At 33.8% G+C, this 21,582-nt stretch overlaps 2 protein-coding genes across 3 annotated transcripts; one reads left to right on the top strand and one right to left on the bottom strand.

Annotated features, from left to right (window-relative positions):
- Positions 1 to 3,075: 3,075 nt before the first annotated feature.
- Positions 3,076 to 4,121, bottom strand: LOC141660036 (uncharacterized). Its single transcript, XM_074466994.1, has 2 exons — positions 3,732 to 4,121; positions 3,076 to 3,648 (listed from the first exon to the last, which is right to left on the bottom strand). The coding sequence occupies exons 1-2, from the start codon at positions 4,119 to 4,121 to the stop codon at positions 3,076 to 3,078; spliced, it is 963 nt and encodes a 320-aa protein (XP_074323095.1).
- A 2,009-nt stretch (positions 4,122 to 6,130) lies between these two features.
- LOC141723977 (phosphoinositide phosphatase SAC2-like) lies at positions 6,131 to 18,257 on the top strand. 2 transcript variants are annotated; one of them, XM_074525951.1, is made up of 17 exons: positions 6,131 to 6,313; positions 6,585 to 6,727; positions 7,978 to 8,182; positions 8,286 to 8,451; positions 9,091 to 9,313; positions 10,139 to 10,215; positions 10,537 to 10,721; positions 10,810 to 10,907; positions 11,036 to 11,169; positions 11,288 to 11,416; positions 11,823 to 12,159; positions 14,937 to 15,058; positions 15,216 to 15,329; positions 16,054 to 16,248; positions 16,485 to 16,664; positions 17,232 to 17,334; positions 17,772 to 18,257. In XM_074525951.1, exons 2-17 carry the CDS (start codon positions 6,590 to 6,592, stop codon positions 17,883 to 17,885), a joined length of 2,520 nt encoding a protein of 839 aa, XP_074382052.1. In that variant the 5' UTR covers positions 6,131 to 6,313; positions 6,585 to 6,589; the 3' UTR covers positions 17,886 to 18,257. The 2 variants fall into 2 exon arrangements, with proteins under 2 accessions (XP_074382052.1, XP_074382051.1); XM_074525950.1 differs by having other exon boundaries at positions 6,132 to 6,313; positions 11,817 to 12,159.
- Positions 18,258 to 21,582: the final 3,325 nt, after the last annotated feature.

Genomic DNA, 21,582 nt, shown 5'->3' with positions numbered 1-21,582 from the left:
AGAAGAACTTTGGATTCAATGTGACAGCTAGAAGACTAGTTCTAAAGAAGATTGAAGAACTGAGGAGTATTAGAGCCAAAGATGCACTCCCAAAGACCTTCACTATTCCTTACACAGGGAGTATAGTGCATCTAAGGCCCTACTGGTTGATGGAATTTATGGATGATAAGGGAGTTAGAAGATTCTTCAGATTAGAGGACCAGTTGAGCATGTCTAGCAATGAGACTCTTCTGGAAATGCAAGAAATGCTAGATCTTTCAGAATCTGATGAACTTGAATTTCACAGACAGCTCCAAAATCAGATAGAAGAAAACAACAGGAAGCTTGGGAAGAAATCCAGACAATCAAGGAAATAGATCAATCTGCTCAAACTAGAGGAGCACCTTGAAAATGATTGTGAGCAAATCTTTGTACACTTTGTCTTGTAAATTTTTCAGTAAATTATGCAGCACTTTTCAGTTTTATCTACTACTTTTTAAATCTGTATTTTTAGAGTGTTTTGTTATCATCAAGTTTCTCTTAATTTATGGCTACAATTCTAGTAGACATAAATTGGGGGAGATTGTTAGGAATATGTTGTGAACTTGATGATTACATTAACAAAATACCTTAGTAGATTGAACTTAGTGAAAAATACAGCACTCGACGGATGATCAGATATAGTCCCGACGGATGACTCGATATAGTCCCGACGGATGATGATTTGACATCCATCGAGTGAGTAGCTTATGTAATAATAAGTCATGTAGCACATTTCCGTAAACACCTTTGTATAGATTCTATAGTAGCATATAAGTCATGTTGACTTTAATTAGATATGCATAATAGGTTGATTAATTGTATATATAAGATGTCTTGTAATTCTGCATAAGTGAAATGAAGTCAAGTATCAAATAGCTACCCGACGGATGATCAACAAAGCTCCCGACGGATGATCAACAAGGCAACCCGACGGATGATAATCATGTACCCGGCGGATGATCAATTCAAACATCTGTTGACAGTGACAACACAGTCACATGCGTCGAGTGTTTACAAAGAAGCATTACCATTTCCATGCTAATATGAAGATATTCAAAGATGCTGGAATAGAGTAGTGAAGCAGCATGGTATTAGACTTGATAGATTTTGTTTTATTATCTTGTCTTATTACTATGTAATCTTGGTGATATATAAACCAAGAGTAGCAAATAGAAGACTAAGCAAATACATTCTCAAAGAAACAATTGGAAGCTGTATCTTGTAGCATTTCTCTGAAAGTTTAGTTGTTCATATTTGTAAGCAGCTGTGAACTATTCAAGCTTCACAAAGTTCTCTTGATATATATATATATATATATGGTGGATACATTCAAATCCACCAGAAAGTTTTTAAAGACTTGTTTTTTAATTACTTGTGTTTTAATTTATCTAACTTTTCATTCCGTAATTTGCAAATCAAACACTTTTATATTATTAAGTTAGAACCACTTTTAATTAATCTTAAAAAGTAGCTAGAATTACATTCAACCCCCCTTCTATAATTCTTGTTGTATTGTTAGGGACTAACAGAGACGTATACCTCCTCCTGGATAACTCCATTCAAAAAGGTAGATTTGACGTCAAGATGATGGATTTCCCAATCATTCTTTGCTGCCAATGCCAGAAGTAAGCGAACTGTTTCAAGTCTAGTTACCGGAGTAAAGACTTATTCATAGTCAACTCCATGTCGTTGTACATAGCCTTTAGCCACAAGGCGGGATTTGTGTTTAGTTATTTCTCCATTTTGATCCGTCTTCAACTTATACACCCACTTAAGACCTATGGCTTTGTATCCCTGAGGAAGATCCACCATCTGCCAGGTTTTTTCAATAGAGTCGATCTCACGATCCATTGGTGCTTTTCAGGCACTGTCCTCTACTGCTTGTTCGAAATAAACGGGTTCGTCTACACCCATCAGCAAGAGTTCATCTTCAGCCAATTTTATTTCTGTTGTGTGTTCATAAATGTCATCGAGTGACCGAAAATGTTGAGGGTGGTCACTAGTATCGCTGGACACACTAGAATTTTCTATTTCTTCACTTTCTGAGGAAGAAGTCCTAGATGTTGTGTCTGAAACCGGAGTCGTTGGTGGGCTTCGTTCTTCGCTTGACGACTCAGGCTCTGACAAATCATCACCCACTGTAAAATATGCACCTCTATTTATACAAGATTCAGAGGTAGCTCCTCAGTCCCATGCCTTATGTTCATCGAATACCACATCTCTACTAACTTGAATGCTGCCAGTATTCGGATCATACAATCTGAATACCTTCGTGTCGGGTTCTCTCCCAAAATACACCATCCTTTGACTCCTGTCATCAAGTTTTTTAGTGTGTACAACCGGAATTTTTATGTAGGTTGTACAGCCAAATACCTTGATACATTTCACATTTGGTTTCGTCCCAAACCGGGCTTCGTGAGGCGTGATGGTTTACATAACTCTAGTTGGCAATTTATTCAACACATAAATGGCATCAGTAACAGCCTCACCCCAGTATTGAGCTGGTACATGTCTCTCTTTAAGCATGCTTCTGGCCATGGCAACTACGGTACGATTACGTCGCTCTACGACACCATTTTGCTGTGGTGTGTAGGGTGTCGTATAATGTCGTAATATGCCATGTTCCTCACAAAAATTATTGAATTCCTTTGAGCAAAATTCACCCCCGCGATCAGTTCTCAAGACTTTTATACCCTGTGGTGTACTTTTCTCTACAAGCATTTTAAATTTCTTGAAATAATTCAAAGCCTCACTTTTAGTTCTGAGCAAGTATATCCACATCATATGACTGTAATCATCAACTAAAAGCATAAAATACTGTTTTCCTCCTGGAGTGGAGGGAGATATAGGACCACACAAATCCAAATGAATTAATTCCAAAACGGATTTTACAGAGAAATTATATTGAGTTGGAAACGGCATACGTGTTTGTTTTGACATGAGGCATCCATCACAAATATCCTTCGGTTGAACAATATTTGGCATTCCATGAGCCATGTGATTTCTTGACATCATCTGCATTTCTTTGAAATTCACATGTCCGAGTCTTTTGTGTCATAGCCATGTCTCATCTTCACTCTTCGTTAATAGACAATGATGCTCAGCTTCTTGGATGTGAATCTTGTAAAGACGATTTGCAGACCTTTGGACTTGTATAAGCATTCTTCCATAGCTATCATAGACCCAAATATTTTCTCCATTCATAAACACATGATTTCCCTCTTCTGATAGTTGACCCAGACTTATGATGTTGCTTCGAAGTGTAGGTATGTAGTAAACTCCGTACAAAAGTCTCGTTTCCCCATTCTTACACATGATCCTGATCGTGCCTTTACCTTCAATCTTCACTATGAAGCCATCACCAAACTTTACCTCTCCTTTCACTGTTTTGTCAAGTTTTTCGAACTTCTCTCGTTGCCCTGTCATGTGGTTGCTGGCCCCGTTGTCAATGTACCACATGTTTTCATCTCTTCTTTTAGTGTCATATCCAGTCTTTCCTTCTATAAAACCAATCACATCATTCTTGTCATTCTCGCACAGAGCCATCAAGAGTGCGGGTTCTTCGTCATTTAATAGAGCCAGGTTTGCCTCTCCTCTCTGCTGTCTATTTTTCTTTGGCTTGCGGTACTCATATGCAAAGTGATCGTATGTCGTACAGTTATAAAACACTTTACTTGGTTCCTGTCACGAGTCATACGATTATCCCTTACACGATAATCACCCCCACTGCCTTCTTGGGCACCTTTCCCAGATCTTCTCAGCCATTCTTCGCGCGTGAGAAGAAGTTTTCCGTCATTACTTTCTCTCTTAAGCCATTCATCCTCTGTCAACAAGAGTTGTTGTCCCTCACTGTTTTCCGTTTGTCCCTTCAAACGTTCCTCATGAGCATTGAGTGAGCCAACGACTTCCTCTACGGACATGGTTTCTAAGTTCCCAAATTGTTCGACTGCCGACGTAATTTGCAGGAATTTAGTTGGGACAGCTCTTAGTGGCTTCTTAACGATATAATCCTCAACAATTGTTTCCCCTAACACCCTGATATTTGTAACCAAGCCATTCAGTCTCATACAGAAATCATCTAACTGCTCTGTATCTCTCATCTTCAGTGACTCAAATACAGATTTTAAGGTTTGAGCTTTAGCCTTTTTTACCTTATCTGCACCCTAACACAATATCTTAATCGCCCCCAAACCTCCTTGGACGTTTTCTTTTCTGCTTTCGTTAACAACATATCATCTGCGATACCCTGGTAGATAATGGCCAACGCTCTCTTGTCTGTCTTCTCCTCTGGTGGGGTTTTGGAATCCTTAGGTTCTATCGCCTCTCAAACCCCATGAGCCTGCGTAAATACTATCATCTTTATGGCCCAAATGGTATAGTTTTCCTTTGTTAACATTGGATAGCTTAGCCCAAACGACCCCTCCTTATTCTTGCTTGCCTCCATTTATTGTTTAATCTTCGGAAGTACTTCACATGTGATGCGCTCTGATACCAAATGAAAGATAAAAACAAGAGAATATGCAATACAAAGCGTGTTTTTGATTACTGATAAGGAAAACCTTATAATTGATAACTATGATTATGAGAATAAACTGATACATATAGACTGCCTAACTGATGAGCTATAAATCAGGATATTTGATCTTAATTTATCTCCCTCTTATTTGATTCCTAAATTCACGCGATATCACCTAAGACCTCATCTGCAGTGCAACGATCACTAGGCAACGTTGCTTTATTTAATAATAAAACCAAGCAACCCAAATAACTATGTTTAGATTAATAATAGGCCCAAGAAAGCACTATGATCAGCTGGTGCCTCTCTGAACTTGGAATGCTCACTTATATGATTTAATTGCCATATATACTTCCGTGTGTGTTCACTTTGGAACATGTTAGGTATGTTCAAGCTAGATATGCACAAAAGGTCCACTGGGCCGGGTTTTGACCGGGCCTTAAAAAGCCTGGGCTTTGACCGGGCCGGGTTTTTCGGGCTTTGACTTTGACCGGGCCGGGTCGGGCTCCCCGAAAATGTCAGAGCACGTTTGGGCCCTCGAGGTGGGCCTAACCGGGCTTTTTTTCTAATTTAAATCGTAAAAATGTATTAGTTTACATGGAATATTTTATGAAAACATTACTTCGTTGTAAACATTTAAATTCGGTAAAAAATAAACATGTTTATAGAATAATATATTTTATCATTGTTATCCAAATATATATAGTGTATTTATTATATCTTCTTTCATTATTTACGCAATGAAGTATATAAATAATATTATTAATCACAAATATGTAAATATATATGTGTTTGAAGTATTATTTATATTTATAGTAAATGTGAATTTATAAATATATAAGAAAATAAATTTGAATAATCAGATTTTAACTGGATTTTTTCGGGCTTTTAATCGGGTCGGGCCGAAGCCCGGGCTTTTAACCGTGCCGGATCTTACCTAAAAATATAGGGTCCGTCGAGACCCGAAGCCTGGGCCGGAACCGGGTCGGGCTTTGACCGGGCCGGGCTTGACTGGGTTTTGACCTGATCAGCCCAGACCAGATTTTCGAGTGTGAACTTTTTATGCATCTCTAGTTCAAGCTCACAACAAAAATAAACCGCTGCTTTGTTTCATGACTTTGGAAAGGCCCAAATGGCCCAAAGTTTGAGTTCTTAAATTATATATTTATATGTTTATGATTTATATATCTATAATTATATAATAGTATATATAATAATTTATTAATTTATTATAATAATCAGTTCCATTTCGATTTTTTCGGTTCAGTTTAACGGTAAAATCGGAACCGAGCTACTATTAATGGTTTAGTTTTTCATTTTTTCGAATTTAATTGGATTCAATTTTATTCGACTCAGTTTTAATCAATTTTTATCAATTTCAGTTTATTTCGATTTTTCAACTCATCTCCACTTTATTTAGGAATATATTCATGAACTTGAATCCTTAATTTATGCGTTAACAACAGCGGTTGATTTGGAAATAAAAACAGCAAGTTCGGGAAAATATAGTAGTTGACCTTGCTGAGGAAAATTTATAAACGTGTCACGATTTATTATCAATAGACAATAGAGGGCTTTTATATATTTTCCATTTATATTTTGTTAATTAAGGAGGACAGGACAGCACAGAACAGAACAGAACAGAACAGGTAGGACTAATATATTTGTGTGGACTGCGTCGCCGGAGTTGTGTGTTCTCATTTCTTACTCGCTCTCTGACTCAGCTCGGACTCAGACTCGACTCGGGCTCTTCTATCGTTCTCGCAATTCCAACTGGTTTCGATCTTCCTATATCTATCTGTTTCTATGTTAATTTTTTGTATCTATATTTGTATTGATTAATTTCTTTTTTTGCTTGTTTAGTCCATCAATCACATAATTATTTAGTTTGTTACTATATTAAGTTTGATCTTGCTTGTATTTTGACCTTCATCATCGCTTGTTTGATGTTCTAATATTGCTTAAGCTGCTGCTGATTTTTACTATCTTATTCAGCTTTGTATTGACTGGATCTCTCTCTCTCTCTCTCTTCCCCCTCTCCCACTAGGTGCAATGCTGCTTTCCGAGTCGGGGGCTCAGTCCACGGGGGATCCCTACGTGTTGCCAGAGCTGCAGCACACTTTTCATTTTAAGCACCTCAAACACAAATCTATCTACTTGCAAAAGTTTAGACTTTACGAGACTCGCTCGGTAATTGTTTCCATCCTACTTTAAATTTTTTATGTTATTTTTTAAGCACACTACTTGATCTTTTCTCCGTACTGGTTCTCATTTGTGTGCATTGTATTACTGATTATGGTTGCGTGTCAGGAGGTATGATTGTTCTTCGACCTTAATTTCATCAATTAGAATTTGTGTATGAAAGCTTTTGCATTGCTTTTGTTTTAGAGGATACCTATCATTTGTGGACTTGCATATTGTTGTAATATATGCTTCTTTACATCATTAATGTCTATCCGATTGGGACGATGGGTCATCTTTTACTGTTCCGCAACGGCCAGACCCTTGCAGTCAACCACCGAACTTTTTTTTTTGGAATTCTTACTATGATTTGAGCCTTTGTAATGAAATCCTACAGCTGGCATTTTTCATGTTTACAGGCATGGTTTCTAGGTTGCAAATATCAATTTTAGTGGTCACAACCTTTTAATAATTAATACATATGATGCCTTTGGCTAGTGAGACTTGCAATATTATTCTTTGGCATGTATTTGTCCACCCATGGAACACAGACTTAAAATTATATATATATATATATACATATATATATATATATCTGTGGGTGTGTGTACTGTTTGTATCATTAATTTCTTTTCACGCTTCATACCCTATACTACATAAAAATATTGTTTATGTTCATTTTCGTGTAAAAAGCTAGAAGCTACACTGTTTTCCAATGACAAAGCAGTGACCTATCATGTAGTGAACTGGAAAAATGTGATAACATATTGTGCTTCATTATGTTCTTGTTTTGTACTTCAATTTATGTTATGATCAGGGTTAAAATAACGGGATATGTTGTTTCATATTCCTGTAGGGAAAAACCCAAGAAATTTGGTACTTAGAACAATACATAGCTAGCATTTGGTCATAGTTTAATTTTTATTGAGGTTGTTCAGCAAAAAGAATCCGGCCCTGCCAAACTTGCTCTCATACAACATTGTTTTTTAACTAAAGTTATCAGATATATCACCATTATTAGAAATAAATACCTGAATAAATGTACTAACTCTGTAGTTTTATCCATCTAAACGGCTTCATGATAAAGTATTTTGTACTAATCTATTGTTAGTGAATATTTTGGAACAGGTTCCTTGTCATTTACAAAAAACATGCATATTTAAATGATTTATAGGAGATAGGGTTTTGACTTCGATGCTCATATCTTTTAGTAGTTTTGAATAGCTTAAATTATATCTTTCATTTCTACATTGCATCAGAACTTTTATATGATTGGACAAGACAAGAGTGGATCAGTCCAGAGAGTCTTAAAGATCAACAGATTAGAGCCCTTGGAGCTTAATATTACTGAAGATTCTACCACTTACTCTGAAGTTGAATGCCATGAACTGCTAAAAAGAATAGATGATGGGAATAAGTCCACTGGCGGGCTTAAATTTGTGACTGTTTGTTATGGTATTGTTGGTAGGTTATAGTTATACTGATTTACTTTTAAGTATTACCATATATGTGTGTGTCTGTGTGTTTTCTTTTTTGACACACCTTACAACCTCATTGCCGATTTCAGGGTTTGTAAAGTTTCTGGGACCCTATTACATGCTACTTATCACAAAGAGAAGGAAGATTGGTGTACTTTGTGGTCATGCAATTTATGCTGTTTCTAAGAGCAAGATGATTACAATTCCCAATTCAACTGTGCAATCCGATATGGCTTACTCTAAGAATGAGAACAGGTCTTTTGTCAATTCTGCATGTAAATGTAATATTTCACCAGTACCTTTAGGAGAGAAGATGTTTAGGTTCCAGTCCCTCTGTATTTCATTAAAAACCGTTTCTCAATGTGTTTGTCTTCATTTTTATATAGGACAACTCACTATGGCAACCCGTTTGCCTTTTGTTATATTCATTGATGTTCAAACCAGCGGTTGTGGACTTTAACCCGACCGCATGCTCATATTTTCTGTACTATTTGAGGCAATTTATAATCCAAATTGTATATAAGCAATTGCTGGGCAGTACTTTTGACTAATGTCAATATTTCCTCGATAATTATAATATTACTAGAGGTTCTTGCCTTTTTACATCCTGTGAATTACAGGGCAAACTTCAGTGGTGTTGTGATGTTAATTTATCATGTTGAATGAGGAGAAGGTACTATCTGGGTTTGTGTGGTCCACTCCTTTATTACAGATTATAATTGTAATAGTTTTCCTTCGGCAACTAGCGAATTTACAGCTTTCTCATGTCATTGTTGAAATTTCATAGTAACTGTACACATATACACACACACACACATATATTTATATATATGTATATAGCACTGAACTTGTATAATTGATTTTCCCTCTTTCCTGTTTCTGTTAATGACATAGATACAAGAAGCTCCTGTGCACTGTGGATCTCACGAAGGACTTCTTTTTTAGCTATTCCTACCATGTCATGCGTAGTCTTCAAAAGAACATGAGTAACCATGAAGCAGGACATGTCCTTTATGAAACAATGTTTGTATGGAATGAGTTTATGACTCGTGGAATACGAAATCATCTTAAAAATACTCTTTGGACAGTTGCACTAGTGTATGGGTTCTTTAAACAGGTACTCCTAAAGCACTTTATTACTATTATCATATTAGTTTGTTCGTTCTACAAAAATCCAAAGTTAAGCAACTTGTGTTTTCTTAAGATCAGTGTTCTCTTGTAAATTGGAATTACCGACTTATTGACCAGTCCAGAGTCTAAACCAAGACGCTGGTTGTAGGCTGACTAATTGGATAGTATAGGCTGAGGCGGCACCCCAATATCTAATGATTCCCTATTTGGCAAAAATATTGATTTGGTTTCTGTAATCAATAAAAGTTTTTTCTTTCAATTAAAGAAAAGAAAAGTGAAGCTTTTGCTTGTCAGTATCTGGTTAGTGTGCAAGAGGATATCCTCTTCCTGAACTTTTTCAATGTCAGTATATGGCTATGCCAACTTGGATTACATCTTCCTAATCGACTTGAATTATATGCCTAATTTATATATTTATTTAAAGAGAAGATGAACTTTTACTGTCAATACATAATTTTCTTCAAGGCCGATTAAGATCTTGAAACTTGAGTGTTCTCTTATATTTGAGTTAAGTTGTAAGAAATTGGGAAAATCCGTGATGCTTAAAGAGTTTGAAATATATGTACTAGGGAAAATTACTGATGCCAATGAACACTGGCAGTAAACATGTAATTGCATATCTTTGTGCAGTATAAATTGATGGTTGTTTTTAGAGTGAACCCTGCAGTTGAGATTAAAAGTTAATTTAAGATCTCCGCACCTACTATCAGTAGTATATAACATATATGGCATGTATTGTATCCCATGTCCACCAGTTTAGTTGCAACGCTTAAGTATTTTTCCTATTACTTCTCATAATCTGTCGTATCAGGTAAAGCTTCAAATTTTAGGGAAGGATTTCCACTTGACCCTCATTGCTAGACGATCTCGGCATTACGCGGGAACCAGGTTTGTTAACTTTTCACTTTGATAATTATAAACTAGGAAAAATGAAAACTATTTTCCTATTACTGAGACATTTCATATACGTAGTCTTGCTCTTCCCTACATGTGGACATCACTTGTCTCATCTGCACAGCCCACTTGTGTGCATTTTATCCAAATTTTAAAAAACTAAAATCATTCTATGTTGTATGGCATACAGTGAAATTATTGCATAAGCATAGAGTCTTGTGCATAAATATTTTGTTTCTCTAAAATGATTGTCCAATCTTTGGAAAAATCATATAGTTTTCCTGTGTCCGATAACTATCTAATTTCCTGTTCTAGATATTTGAAACGAGGGGTGAATGAGAAAGGTCGTGTTGCAAATGATGTCGAGACTGAACAGATTGTCATAGAAGATGTCCCTAATGGGTGCACTCAAATAAGTTCTGTTGTGCAGCACAGGGGTTCGATACCACTTTTCTGGTCACAAGAAACTTCACGATTGAATATCAAACCTGACATTATATGTATGCTGAGCATACTGAATAGCTCTTTTGGTGTATATTATGTCACTGTTTATAATGTATAATATGTTAATCAGTTTCATCATTTCAGTGTTTAAGAAGGACCCCAAGTATGAAGCCACTAAGCTTCACTTTGAGAATCTCGCTAAGAGATATGGAAATCCAATCATAATCTTAAATTTAATCAAGGTATGCTTGTTATCTTTTGATTATTTTGTTTGTTTTGTCGTGAAACATCTGCAGACGGATGTAACTAAACAGTCTGTTAGTCATATTCTTCATTTTCATTTGCCTCTTTTAATGGTTGTGATAAGCAGACTCGAGAAAAGAGGCCTCGCGAATCTATTCTGCGCACAGAGTTCCGCAATGCTATTAATTTAATTAATAAAGATCTGTCCGAAGAAAACCATTTGAAGTTCCTACACTTGGATCTGAACAAGTTTTCCAGGAGGTACACCGTACGAAAAAATCCTTTGATTTCCCCTTTTAGCTCTAGCTTTTGATTTCTGTTTCTTTTTTCCCATTATTTTTGGTGTGCAATCAATGTGATAATTCCTTGCATTTTGCAGTAAAGCAACAAATGTATTGGCGCTATTAGCTAAAATGGCTGCATATGCATTAAACTTAACCGGTATCTTTTATTGCCAAGTGAAACCATCTTCAAGGATGAGGGACATGTACAACTGTTCATCTTCTGAGTAAGTATTGTTTGTCTGTGGACTGTGGGTGTCGGTATGTCTGTCCTTCTGTGACTCTGTAGCATACTACATGTAGTACTATTATGTCCTTCCCTGTGATAGTCTGAAACATAGTAAAGCTAAATATCTGTTTAGCATACGTTCCCAGGACGTGCTTAGATGGTTCCAGTATCCCCTTGGTATTATTTTAGATTTACAAATTTTTTGTTTGGTTTTGTGTAGTTTTATAAAGATTTGATGCAAGCCTGTTCTTTATTTTGTTATAAAAATGCCAAATGAGTGTTACATGGACTTCCATTTATTATGAACTGTAAATTGCTTTTGGAATTTTGTCAAACGTCGGTGGTGTACTTTGGCTTTCAGTTACATAATATGAGTCCACTATCAAAATTTGGTGCAGTAACAGTGATGGTGATCATTGCAATATAGTGGACGAAGAATGCTGCAAGTCAGAAGATGTAATTTGCATCGACACTGATGATGTTGGTGGAAGTAATTTTATCAAGCCATCATTTCAGAAAGGAGTTCTTCGAACAAATTGCATAGACTGTTTGGACCGTACGAATGTCGCACAATACGCCTATGGTTTGGTTGCTTTTGGCTGCCAGCTCCACGCTTTAGGACTTCAAGATACACCGGACATAGATCTTGATTCCCCTTTGGCAGACGATTTGATGAGATTATATGAGATGATGGGTGACACACTTGCATTACAATATGGTGGTTCTGCAGCACACAATAAGGTGATTATTTATAATTGAAGTTTGTAACATGGTTACTTTTTCACTAGATGTTGATGCATGTATAAAAAGAAGTCACAGATCTAGGTGTTGTTTTAAAGTGATCAATTTTGAAATTGTACTGATAAATGTATTATATGAAAGGAGGTTAATAATCTAAAAGACTACTTAACTCATGGTCAACTCTCAGGTGGGTCACTGAAGTTAAAAGCTTTTTAACGGAATACTAAAGTATATATAACTTGCAATTCCGTCGCCAAACTTTAAAAATCTTTGACAGGCATCGACTCCCCCTTAATTTTTACAGGATCTGTTGAAATGGTTCTATATTGGAGTCCAACTCGGCATCCATGTTAACTATATGTGTGTGTGTAATTTAGATAGTAGTGGTATTGTTGGTGGTTCAAATTTTGATAATTTTGAGTTGATTTTGATAATTGTGCTGTGGTGGTGGTGTTGTGGTGATTGTGTGATGTTGATAGCGGTGTAGTGGTGATAGTTGGTGGTGGTCATAATAAATGTAGTGATGATAAAATGTATGACTATAAGATAGATATATGTGTTTATATATATTAATATAATAATATTTTATTATTGTATCCAATGGTTCTCATTTTTCTGACTTTAGATCTGACGGTTGTTATTTGTCGTACCAAACAACTGTACCGTGCAACTACCGAACAACTGTACCGAGCAACTACCAAATAGAGGGTGTTCTGCTTATAATAGTATAGTATAGACTATTATATAACTCGTGCGATGCACGGTTGTTTTTATCATATATATTGTAAATTCTAATTTTGATTATACCTCTCAAAGAATACTAATTTTTTTTATAATTTTAATATGTTGCCGGCAGGATTCGAACCTTATACCTCTTAAATAATACTAATTTTTAAGTATAAATCTAACGGTCAACAACGATCGACAACCAAATTTTCAATGTTTCATCTTTAACATAATAGTATAGATAGAAATATAATATAAGTGTCCTATTTTAAATATAATAGAATTGATAGGTGATTAATTTTAGGTGTCCTGTTTTAAATATAACATGAAGTATCATAATATAAGTGTCCTATTTTAAATATAATAGAATTGATAGGCGAGTAATTTTAGGTGTCTTGTTTTAAATATAATATTAAGTGTCATATTTTAAATATAATAGAACGACCAACAACCAACAAACAAACTTTCAATGTTTCGTCTTTAATATAATAGTATATATATCTATACTATACTATTATAAGCAGAACACCCTCTATTTGGTAGTTGCTCGGTACAGTTGTTTGGTAGTTGCTCGGTACAGTTGTTTGGTACGACAAATAACAACCGTCAGATTTAAAGTCAAAAAAATGAGAACCATTGGATACAATAATAAAATATTATTATATTAATATTTAAACTGCTCTCATGGATTCAGGGTTCGAACCCCGTCAACAGCTTATTATATTTAAACTTTTATATTCTTTATTTAAACATTATATTATATTATTTATTTTCAGTCAAGTCTCAAATTATTATAAAACATATATTGTTATATTTTATTATATTCTTCAATTTACTTTTCAACTATTGAAAATTATATTATTAAAAACTATCGAATGTTAAAAACAATTCGTGCATCGCACGGGTTATAGGCTAGTATATATATATATATTAGTCCACGAAGATTTTCAATCCGTGCATCGTACGGGTTATAGGCTAGTGTCAAATATAATAGAGTCATATTTGTGTTATGCAAGATTTTACTTGCAGAACATAAGTGGTCTCCAAGGTCTCCAATAAAAACGTAGTCTCCATAGAACTTAACTCTAATATATATATATATATATATATATATATATTTGTATTTGGTGATCGTGTCCCAGGTTCTTAGTTTTCATGAGAGTTCTCACTGGAGTAACTCCCTATGTATATATATGGCATCTCGTATTTTGCTTCCATGTCAACAATCCATCTCATGATTCAGTCCCATTTGTAGCAGTTAACATGTTCAAAATGTATTTGAAAGTTTTTATTAGTTTTCGGTTAGTTGAATTGAATGTAAGCTTTTGGAGTAAAATGACCTACATGCAAGTTGGTCGTGGTTCACTGATGTATTTTCTTATTGACACTGATAAAATAGGGTATGTTTTAAAATGTTAAAGGGACAGGAAACTGGAACAGAGATAGCATATTATTTATATCAAATGGTTTCTTTGTTATACTTTGAGAGGATGTGAAGAGAATATAAGTTATTTAGGTGTGTGATTATTTAATATTGGGCCTACATCTTAACAAAATAAAAGACTAATTACATTGGATCTAAAATCTTCATGGACTGACGGACAATACCCAGGTTGGCGTATTTCGTCAGCCATGGTTTCTGAAGAGTCTAACTATAAACTTAGTAGTCCTGTTCAATGATATTATGTGACCAAGAATTCAAATATTGCTGTACTTGCTTAATAAACAGAGATAGGAGGTATGTTCAGGTGTGTTCAGGTGTGTGCTTGGACTGATATAATACTGGAATACACGATAAATTGGATTTACCTTCATACAATTTGGAAGCCGGCAATGTCATAACCGCTACAACTGTGACCACACAAATTGAAATTTTAAGTTTTTACTATTCAGTGGTTGCTACTATATAATTTTATATATTATTTTAGGTCAGGACATTAGGAATGTAAATTTCTGCTAATATCATTTTTCTCTATATTTCTCCTATTTGTGAAGTTTTTTCTTTAAAAAAGTAAAAACAAATTCTAATTTATTGTGTAATTTTTGAATAGATATTTTCTCAGAGAAGAGGCCAGTGGAAGGCAGCAACACAGTCTCAGGAATTATTTAGAACTCTACAACGGTATTATAGTAATGCTTACATGGATGCTGAAAAGCAAGATGCAATCAATGTGTAAGTCAAATTAGTAAGTTAATATTATATGGTTTTGCGAGATAGACCCTTTCACTGAAAATTGTGTTTCCTTGCATACGGCATACTTGTGGTATAGACGTGATATGCATTTGGTTAAAAACATTCTAGCTCCTCTTGACTTTATTTTGTTGAGCAGGTTCCTAGGGCATTTTCAGCCACATAAGGGGAAGCCAGAACTGTGGGAGCTGGATTCAGACCAACACCACAATGTTGGAAATCGAGGTTCTGACTTTTCAAAGGACACTGCAAGGTGTTATATTTATCCCTTTACTATGTTATGTGACCTCTTTAAATTGTAAGATTTACTTTATATGTTCCTTGCGCAAAATGAGAAAAGTAAAGTTACTGATTGGCTACAGTTTTTCACGAGTTGGTGACCAGGCCATTTTCATTTTGTAGTAAACATTAACCTTGTAATATCAAATTTGATTCATTTCTGAAATTTTTATATACGATGAACAAGCCATGTCAGAGTTGTGACAGGTTAGGTATATTTTTTTGAGAATTGTACAATGCTTAGGTGCCATATTTAGTTCTTTGCAATATTATTGCCTCTGTAAATATTTGCAAAGATACGGTATGCAACTTAAAATCCACTTTTAATATTTGTCTCTTTCTAAAAAACAGTTGCAGTTGCATTTTTTTTACATATGCTTGAGATTATGCAAATCATGACAAAAGTAATAGGATTGTTGATTTTTGTTAATAAAAAGTGACTATTTTAGGACTTAGAACTCTTACAGAACCATACATTTCTTAACTAATGGATCTCAATATAAATTTCAACATTCGCACAAATATCATACCTACTATAAGCATAAATTTGGAATACTATTGTCAGAAATCCGTTTTTATTTAAGCCTTGCATATGAATTACTTAAATTAGTTAAATTATTGTACATTATTTTATTAAATCAGCTTGTTCTGGAATATATGATTCAGGCTGACGGCTCACCACTTCCTCTGATATGCAGGTCAACTTTTAAAAGGTCGTTGTCGGATGGAAACATTCTCAGTGAAAGTAACTCGCCTATTGAAAATGTAAGTGTTGATAAACATGAAACAAATAAGCAGGTGTACCCTGATAAGATCCAAGGTAGTAGCAAAGTTCCTTCGGAGTCTACACCAGAAATCTTAAGTTGTGAGAGTGAGGCATCTTATACTACCAGGTCAGCTTTTACCTTATACAGGAATGATTAGTTGCTTCAACACATTGCTGTATTATTACGTAAGCTACAGCTTGACTTTCCCGTCTTAGTTTTTTGATCAACTAAAGTAAATTGAGGGTATAAACTACCAAGAATCTTTGATACAAAATATGTTGTATATGTGGTCTTCCTTAGGCAGCCTTTTCTTATTCCAGAGTAGTATATGACTGGTGGTCATTTTGTTTGTCTCGTTGCAGATTTACCCCCGGAATGTCTGGCAGACAGCTTTTTCCCAATATTCATCCTGAGCGATTTCTCGAATGTGATAATAAGATAGGTCTTGGTGAACATTGGGATTCATTCAATTATTCAAATTTTCTTGACTCAGATTGGCACTCTTCATCTGGAAATTCATGCGAGGAAGAACTGTATGAAAGGTAACCTTTCTTTCTGGCTGTGGGTCAAATAATTTGTTTTCAATCTTTTTAGCCTTCACCATCCTGTGCATGTGTTGGATCCTTTATAGAAGATTACCATGTATCTGAATATGCAATATTTATCCATTTTGGTTTAGTTCCATGTAAACAAACAGCTGATTTCTAGGACTTCTTCTATTTTGTATTGCAAGTATCTTATCATAGTGCATATTCTTTAAAGATGTTTAAGAATTAATCTCTAGCAGAAAAAATCACTAAAACTTAGCAGAGATTTATTGATGTAATGTACCAGACCTTTCCAGATGATTACGATGGACAGTCTGTATGCCGTTACAAATATTGTATATGAAGTAGCAACAAGGCAACTACTGTAACTGCCATCCATCTTTTATGAGCTAGACAAAATTTTTCTTCTAGTTCAACTTTGGGATTTCTTATATCTTTCTTTTTCTTATTGTTAACTTATTGGTGACCTAAGTTTGATATATTTCGAGTTCAATTAAAATGTTCCTGGCACCGTTGAAAACTACATTGAATTTTTTTTAATGTTTATTTCATGATTTGCAGATCTTCGCTTATTAATTCTCCAGATGCTGGCCTATCATCTGAAAGTGTTGGAAATAAGCTTAAAGTAGGCGCAAACACAAGTGAATCTGGATCAATCATGCAGGTGAGTTTGTTTTAGGTGACAGGCTTCTGTAACCGCTAAATAAATACTGTCTTTTTATAACGAATAAGTGTAGAATGTATAATTAAAATAAGAATCTAGAAGTGGATATAATATTTGATCTATGCTTTTGCACGGGGGTTAAAAGTTGCTCATCATCCCTCTTAGACAAAATTAAGTTTAAAGTGGGAAAATGGGGTTGTGGGGTGTCTAGTTTTCCAATTTTAGACTTCCATTTTGCATTGTACAAAATTGTTCCTGTAAGCTTGGTGAGAATTAATTTTTGCATTGGTTTTCTAAATTTCCGCCTAGTTAAATACTTAAATTTATATTTGCTAAACGAAGTGTTATCATTCATGATAGCTTTTTTCTGTTAAAAGTGTAATCATTTTCTTGTTCTTGTGTAAACTATGTTTTTCTTCATTTGTTTTGCTTTTTAGGGAAATGGAATGACCACTGCAGACCTTAACAATGACGATGGTCACGGTTCCAACATCCTGGCTGAGTTCTCGGATACCTTTGTGAACTTGCTGCAGAGATGCTGTTCCCTTTGATAATCGGCAATAGAACTTTTGCAGAAGCTTTACATTTTGACATTATACTTGATTAGATCATCCGAAGGATGCCGACTTCCCAACATGAGGAAGAGAGGAGAGGAGGGGGGGTCAACAGTAATGAAACAGGAAAAGAAAAAAGAATAATGGCTAGGGTGCGATAATGCCTCTAACCAAGGCAGTCATGTACAAATTAATGTGTTTATTGGTTGATTATATTTTCATTGATATCATACAAAAATTAAACATGTCTATACCTGTAGGTTATTTCTGTCCGAGCTCTGTTACTCGTATCAGAGTTGAAAGCCCTTGAAATTTTTAATCTTGTATATATTTCTAAGAAATATAATTATTTGTGTCCAGTTTACTCCACTCAAGTGTGCCAGGAGAGATTTATACATTTTGTTTGTCATCTTGGGGTATGTAAGTTATGGGAATGGTTTAAATAGCTCGTCATATTTGGATCCGAACCTCAATACCTGGATAAGTTTATATCAAAATAAAATGATATCATAGTCAAATCTAGACATTATAAATATAAAATGGCATGAGACTTGAGCAAAGGGATATCTGGTTCTGGTATTCCACACTGTTCATTTTACGCCGTATCCATGAACCTACGAAAATCCTTTAATTGTTTTAATGTCTTTTAAACAGTCGAAATTTCAATTGTTCGTCGTATTCATGAAGGTACAAAAGTCCTTTAATTGTTTTAATGTCTCTCAAACAGTCGAAGTTTCAATTGTTTTAACCATAATAATGCCTCCCTAACGGTCGAAGTTGCACATGTTAAGCTCTATCAAAAAAATCCGAAAAATTTGATATCCGTAAAAAAAGTTTGTATTATTTCCGAAATAAATTGAATGTAATCTGTATCCGAAATAAAATGGATATTATTCGTATCAGAATCTGACAATTACGGATATAGATACGGATCTAGACAAATCAGTATCTGCTAATATCCAAATTTGAATAAATATATATTATATTTCAATATATATGTGTATATATATATATATATTCTATTAAATTTAAAGTATGTGTGTGTATGCGTATATTAAATAATATATTTAAACAAATTTTACATAATTGTAAAATTAATATAGACATAAATAAAAAAACCTTTGAGTTTAATAATTTAAAGATGACGATTATAGTGAACACATAAATTATAATTTTGAATAAATTTAAATAGAATTAAATACTTTAATTATTATCTTAATTTTTAAAAATTAATTTTTAATTTTTACCATACGATAATGTGTATGATATTTTATCATTTAAATATTCTGAGTCCAGTCAATATATAAATTTGCAACTAGGTTCAGCAACTAAAATCGCAAATAAAACATGTTCATGACATCTTTTTCGAAATATGTAAAGGAATGCTATTAGAGCATCAAAAATCAAATACAAACAAATCTTAAAATAAAAACTAAAAACTCATACAATATATTCTCTTTTTTAAAATCTCACTAAATCCTAACCATTGATAGACACACATATATTTACTTTTGTTACTATTTTTTATACTCCTGGATTCTTCTTGTATTGGAAATTTCATTATGAATTGACTCTCTCTCTCCTTCTCCCTCCGTCTCTCTCCTACATTCTCATCCACTTATTTCTGTATCCATCACTCTATGTCCGGTAATTATGATTAATGACGGGTTGTCGACGTTGATTATCATCAACTCCGACCTGGACGCCGTTAATCGTGGTAGTTGTGTGAATTTAAAGTATTGACGAATGGATTGTTTTGATATTTTTTTTACAAATTTTATTAATTAGAATTAATGACTGGAGGTGGTGATTTCTATCAAAGATGATACTTGTTGTTTTAGGTGATGAAGACGACGGTGGTTGGAACAGATCAAATTCGAGATTTGTGAAGGAGGAAGTGTGGTAAATTATTGTAAATTCACATGTGTATCAGTGTTGGTTTTAGTAATTTTAATATTATAAGTTAGTGATTTTCATCATATATCTCAGTAATTCTTGTAATATATATTTGTGATTTTATTACTAAATTACAATTGGAATTTTAGGGCTTATTGTTCAGAAAAATGCTTAGGTAGTAGTGACTTTTGTTCATGATATATATGTTATAACGGGTTTTCTGATGGGCACACAATAAGCATTAAGAATTTGGTACATTTTGATTGATCCTCTAATCATAAATATTGATGGACCCTCTGCATTTACAACAACTCCACCAATTAAAATGTACCAAATTCATAAAATTTACTACTTATTGTGTGCCCTTGGCAAACATTAGAAAGACCGATATTATAAATCTTCTTTTAATAAATTTGTCTCATAACATTTTTGGGCTATTAGGCGGCAACATGGCATATGCTGCAAATTGAATTGATTAGCTATTGGATGCATAATGCAGAGTAAGTTCTAATACTAGATAAAAAATGACTACAACTTTGCTATAATTTGACACAAAAAAATGTTTTTACTGCTAAAATAACTTTTGCACTTAATACTAGCTAGTTCTATTATACAATCAAGAAATTTTATTATTTAGCTAATATTTTATTCAACTCGTTCACTTTATTTCAAAGTGAACCTCTTTACACTCTATATTGTTATTTGATGATGTGACAAAGAAAGTTATAACAATCTTTAGTCCTATTTATAAGACTAAGTATATATTTATGCATTTATTCATAACTATGCATTAGAGTTGAATTTTATGATTTTAATCTTATATTATAGTTATAAGATTAAATATAATTATACATTGAACTTGCTTCAAGTGAATAAAATTAAGAGACTTTTGAATCTTCTTTCATATGATTTTATTACCCCGCATATGCTATAAGCTAAAAATACATGTTAATAAAATTCAATATGTCACATCTCACATCGTTAAAAAAAAGGTCAAACTATTCACAAGTTAAACAAATAAATATTTCAAATATCATTTTTACCAATTAATTTCGTAATTTCACTATTTAATATGATTATATGGTGATTAGAATAATCTTAATTTGTGATTTATCATTTAATTTTTTCATTTTAATTATTTAATTTGATAATTTCTATCAATATTAGTGATACTTTAATTTTTAGAAATTTTACTTTAGAACTAATAGATGTTTTAAAGACACGTGTCTTGAATTATTATTTAATTTCATATTTAAATATTTATAAGATATCCCGTGCATTGCACAGGGATAAAGCTAGTCTTTAATAATTAAGTGATCTGTATACTTAAATTTTATAAATAATATTTTTTAAAATTAAACAAATCAATTTGTATTTAGAATGGTTAGAAAAACACCAACAGCTAACAATTTGTATTTTAAGTGTACATTGCTAGGGTAAAAATGGTTAGCTTGTATATCATGTTGTTTACCTCTCAGCGAGAGAGAAGTGGGGCCGAGAGGAAAGTGGGTCTATGACCCGACAGTTTTTAGTTTGTATTTGAGCATGACTTATACACAAGGTGATGACCTCCCCGTAGGGGTTCATGACTTGGTTAGCCCGATCAAATCGAACCAACCAGCCGTTCAAACCATTGGGTTTAGATTTTTTCGATAAACCAAATCCAACGTGATTATACTTAAATATTTTATTCGATAATAATTTAAATATAATATATATTGCAATGGGAAATGTTAAAATTCTCAAAACGATTTTCAAAAAATGTTCCTAAATAGTCAGAACATGTCGCTTAAATGTA

This window comes from Apium graveolens, chromosome 5 (assembly GCF_009905375.1).
Source record: "Apium graveolens cultivar Ventura chromosome 5, ASM990537v1, whole genome shotgun sequence".
NCBI classification, from domain to species: Eukaryota; Viridiplantae; Streptophyta; class Magnoliopsida; order Apiales; family Apiaceae; genus Apium; species Apium graveolens.
Note: the sequence above shows the minus strand (reverse complement) of the source record. Positions and strands in the feature narration are given on the sequence as shown.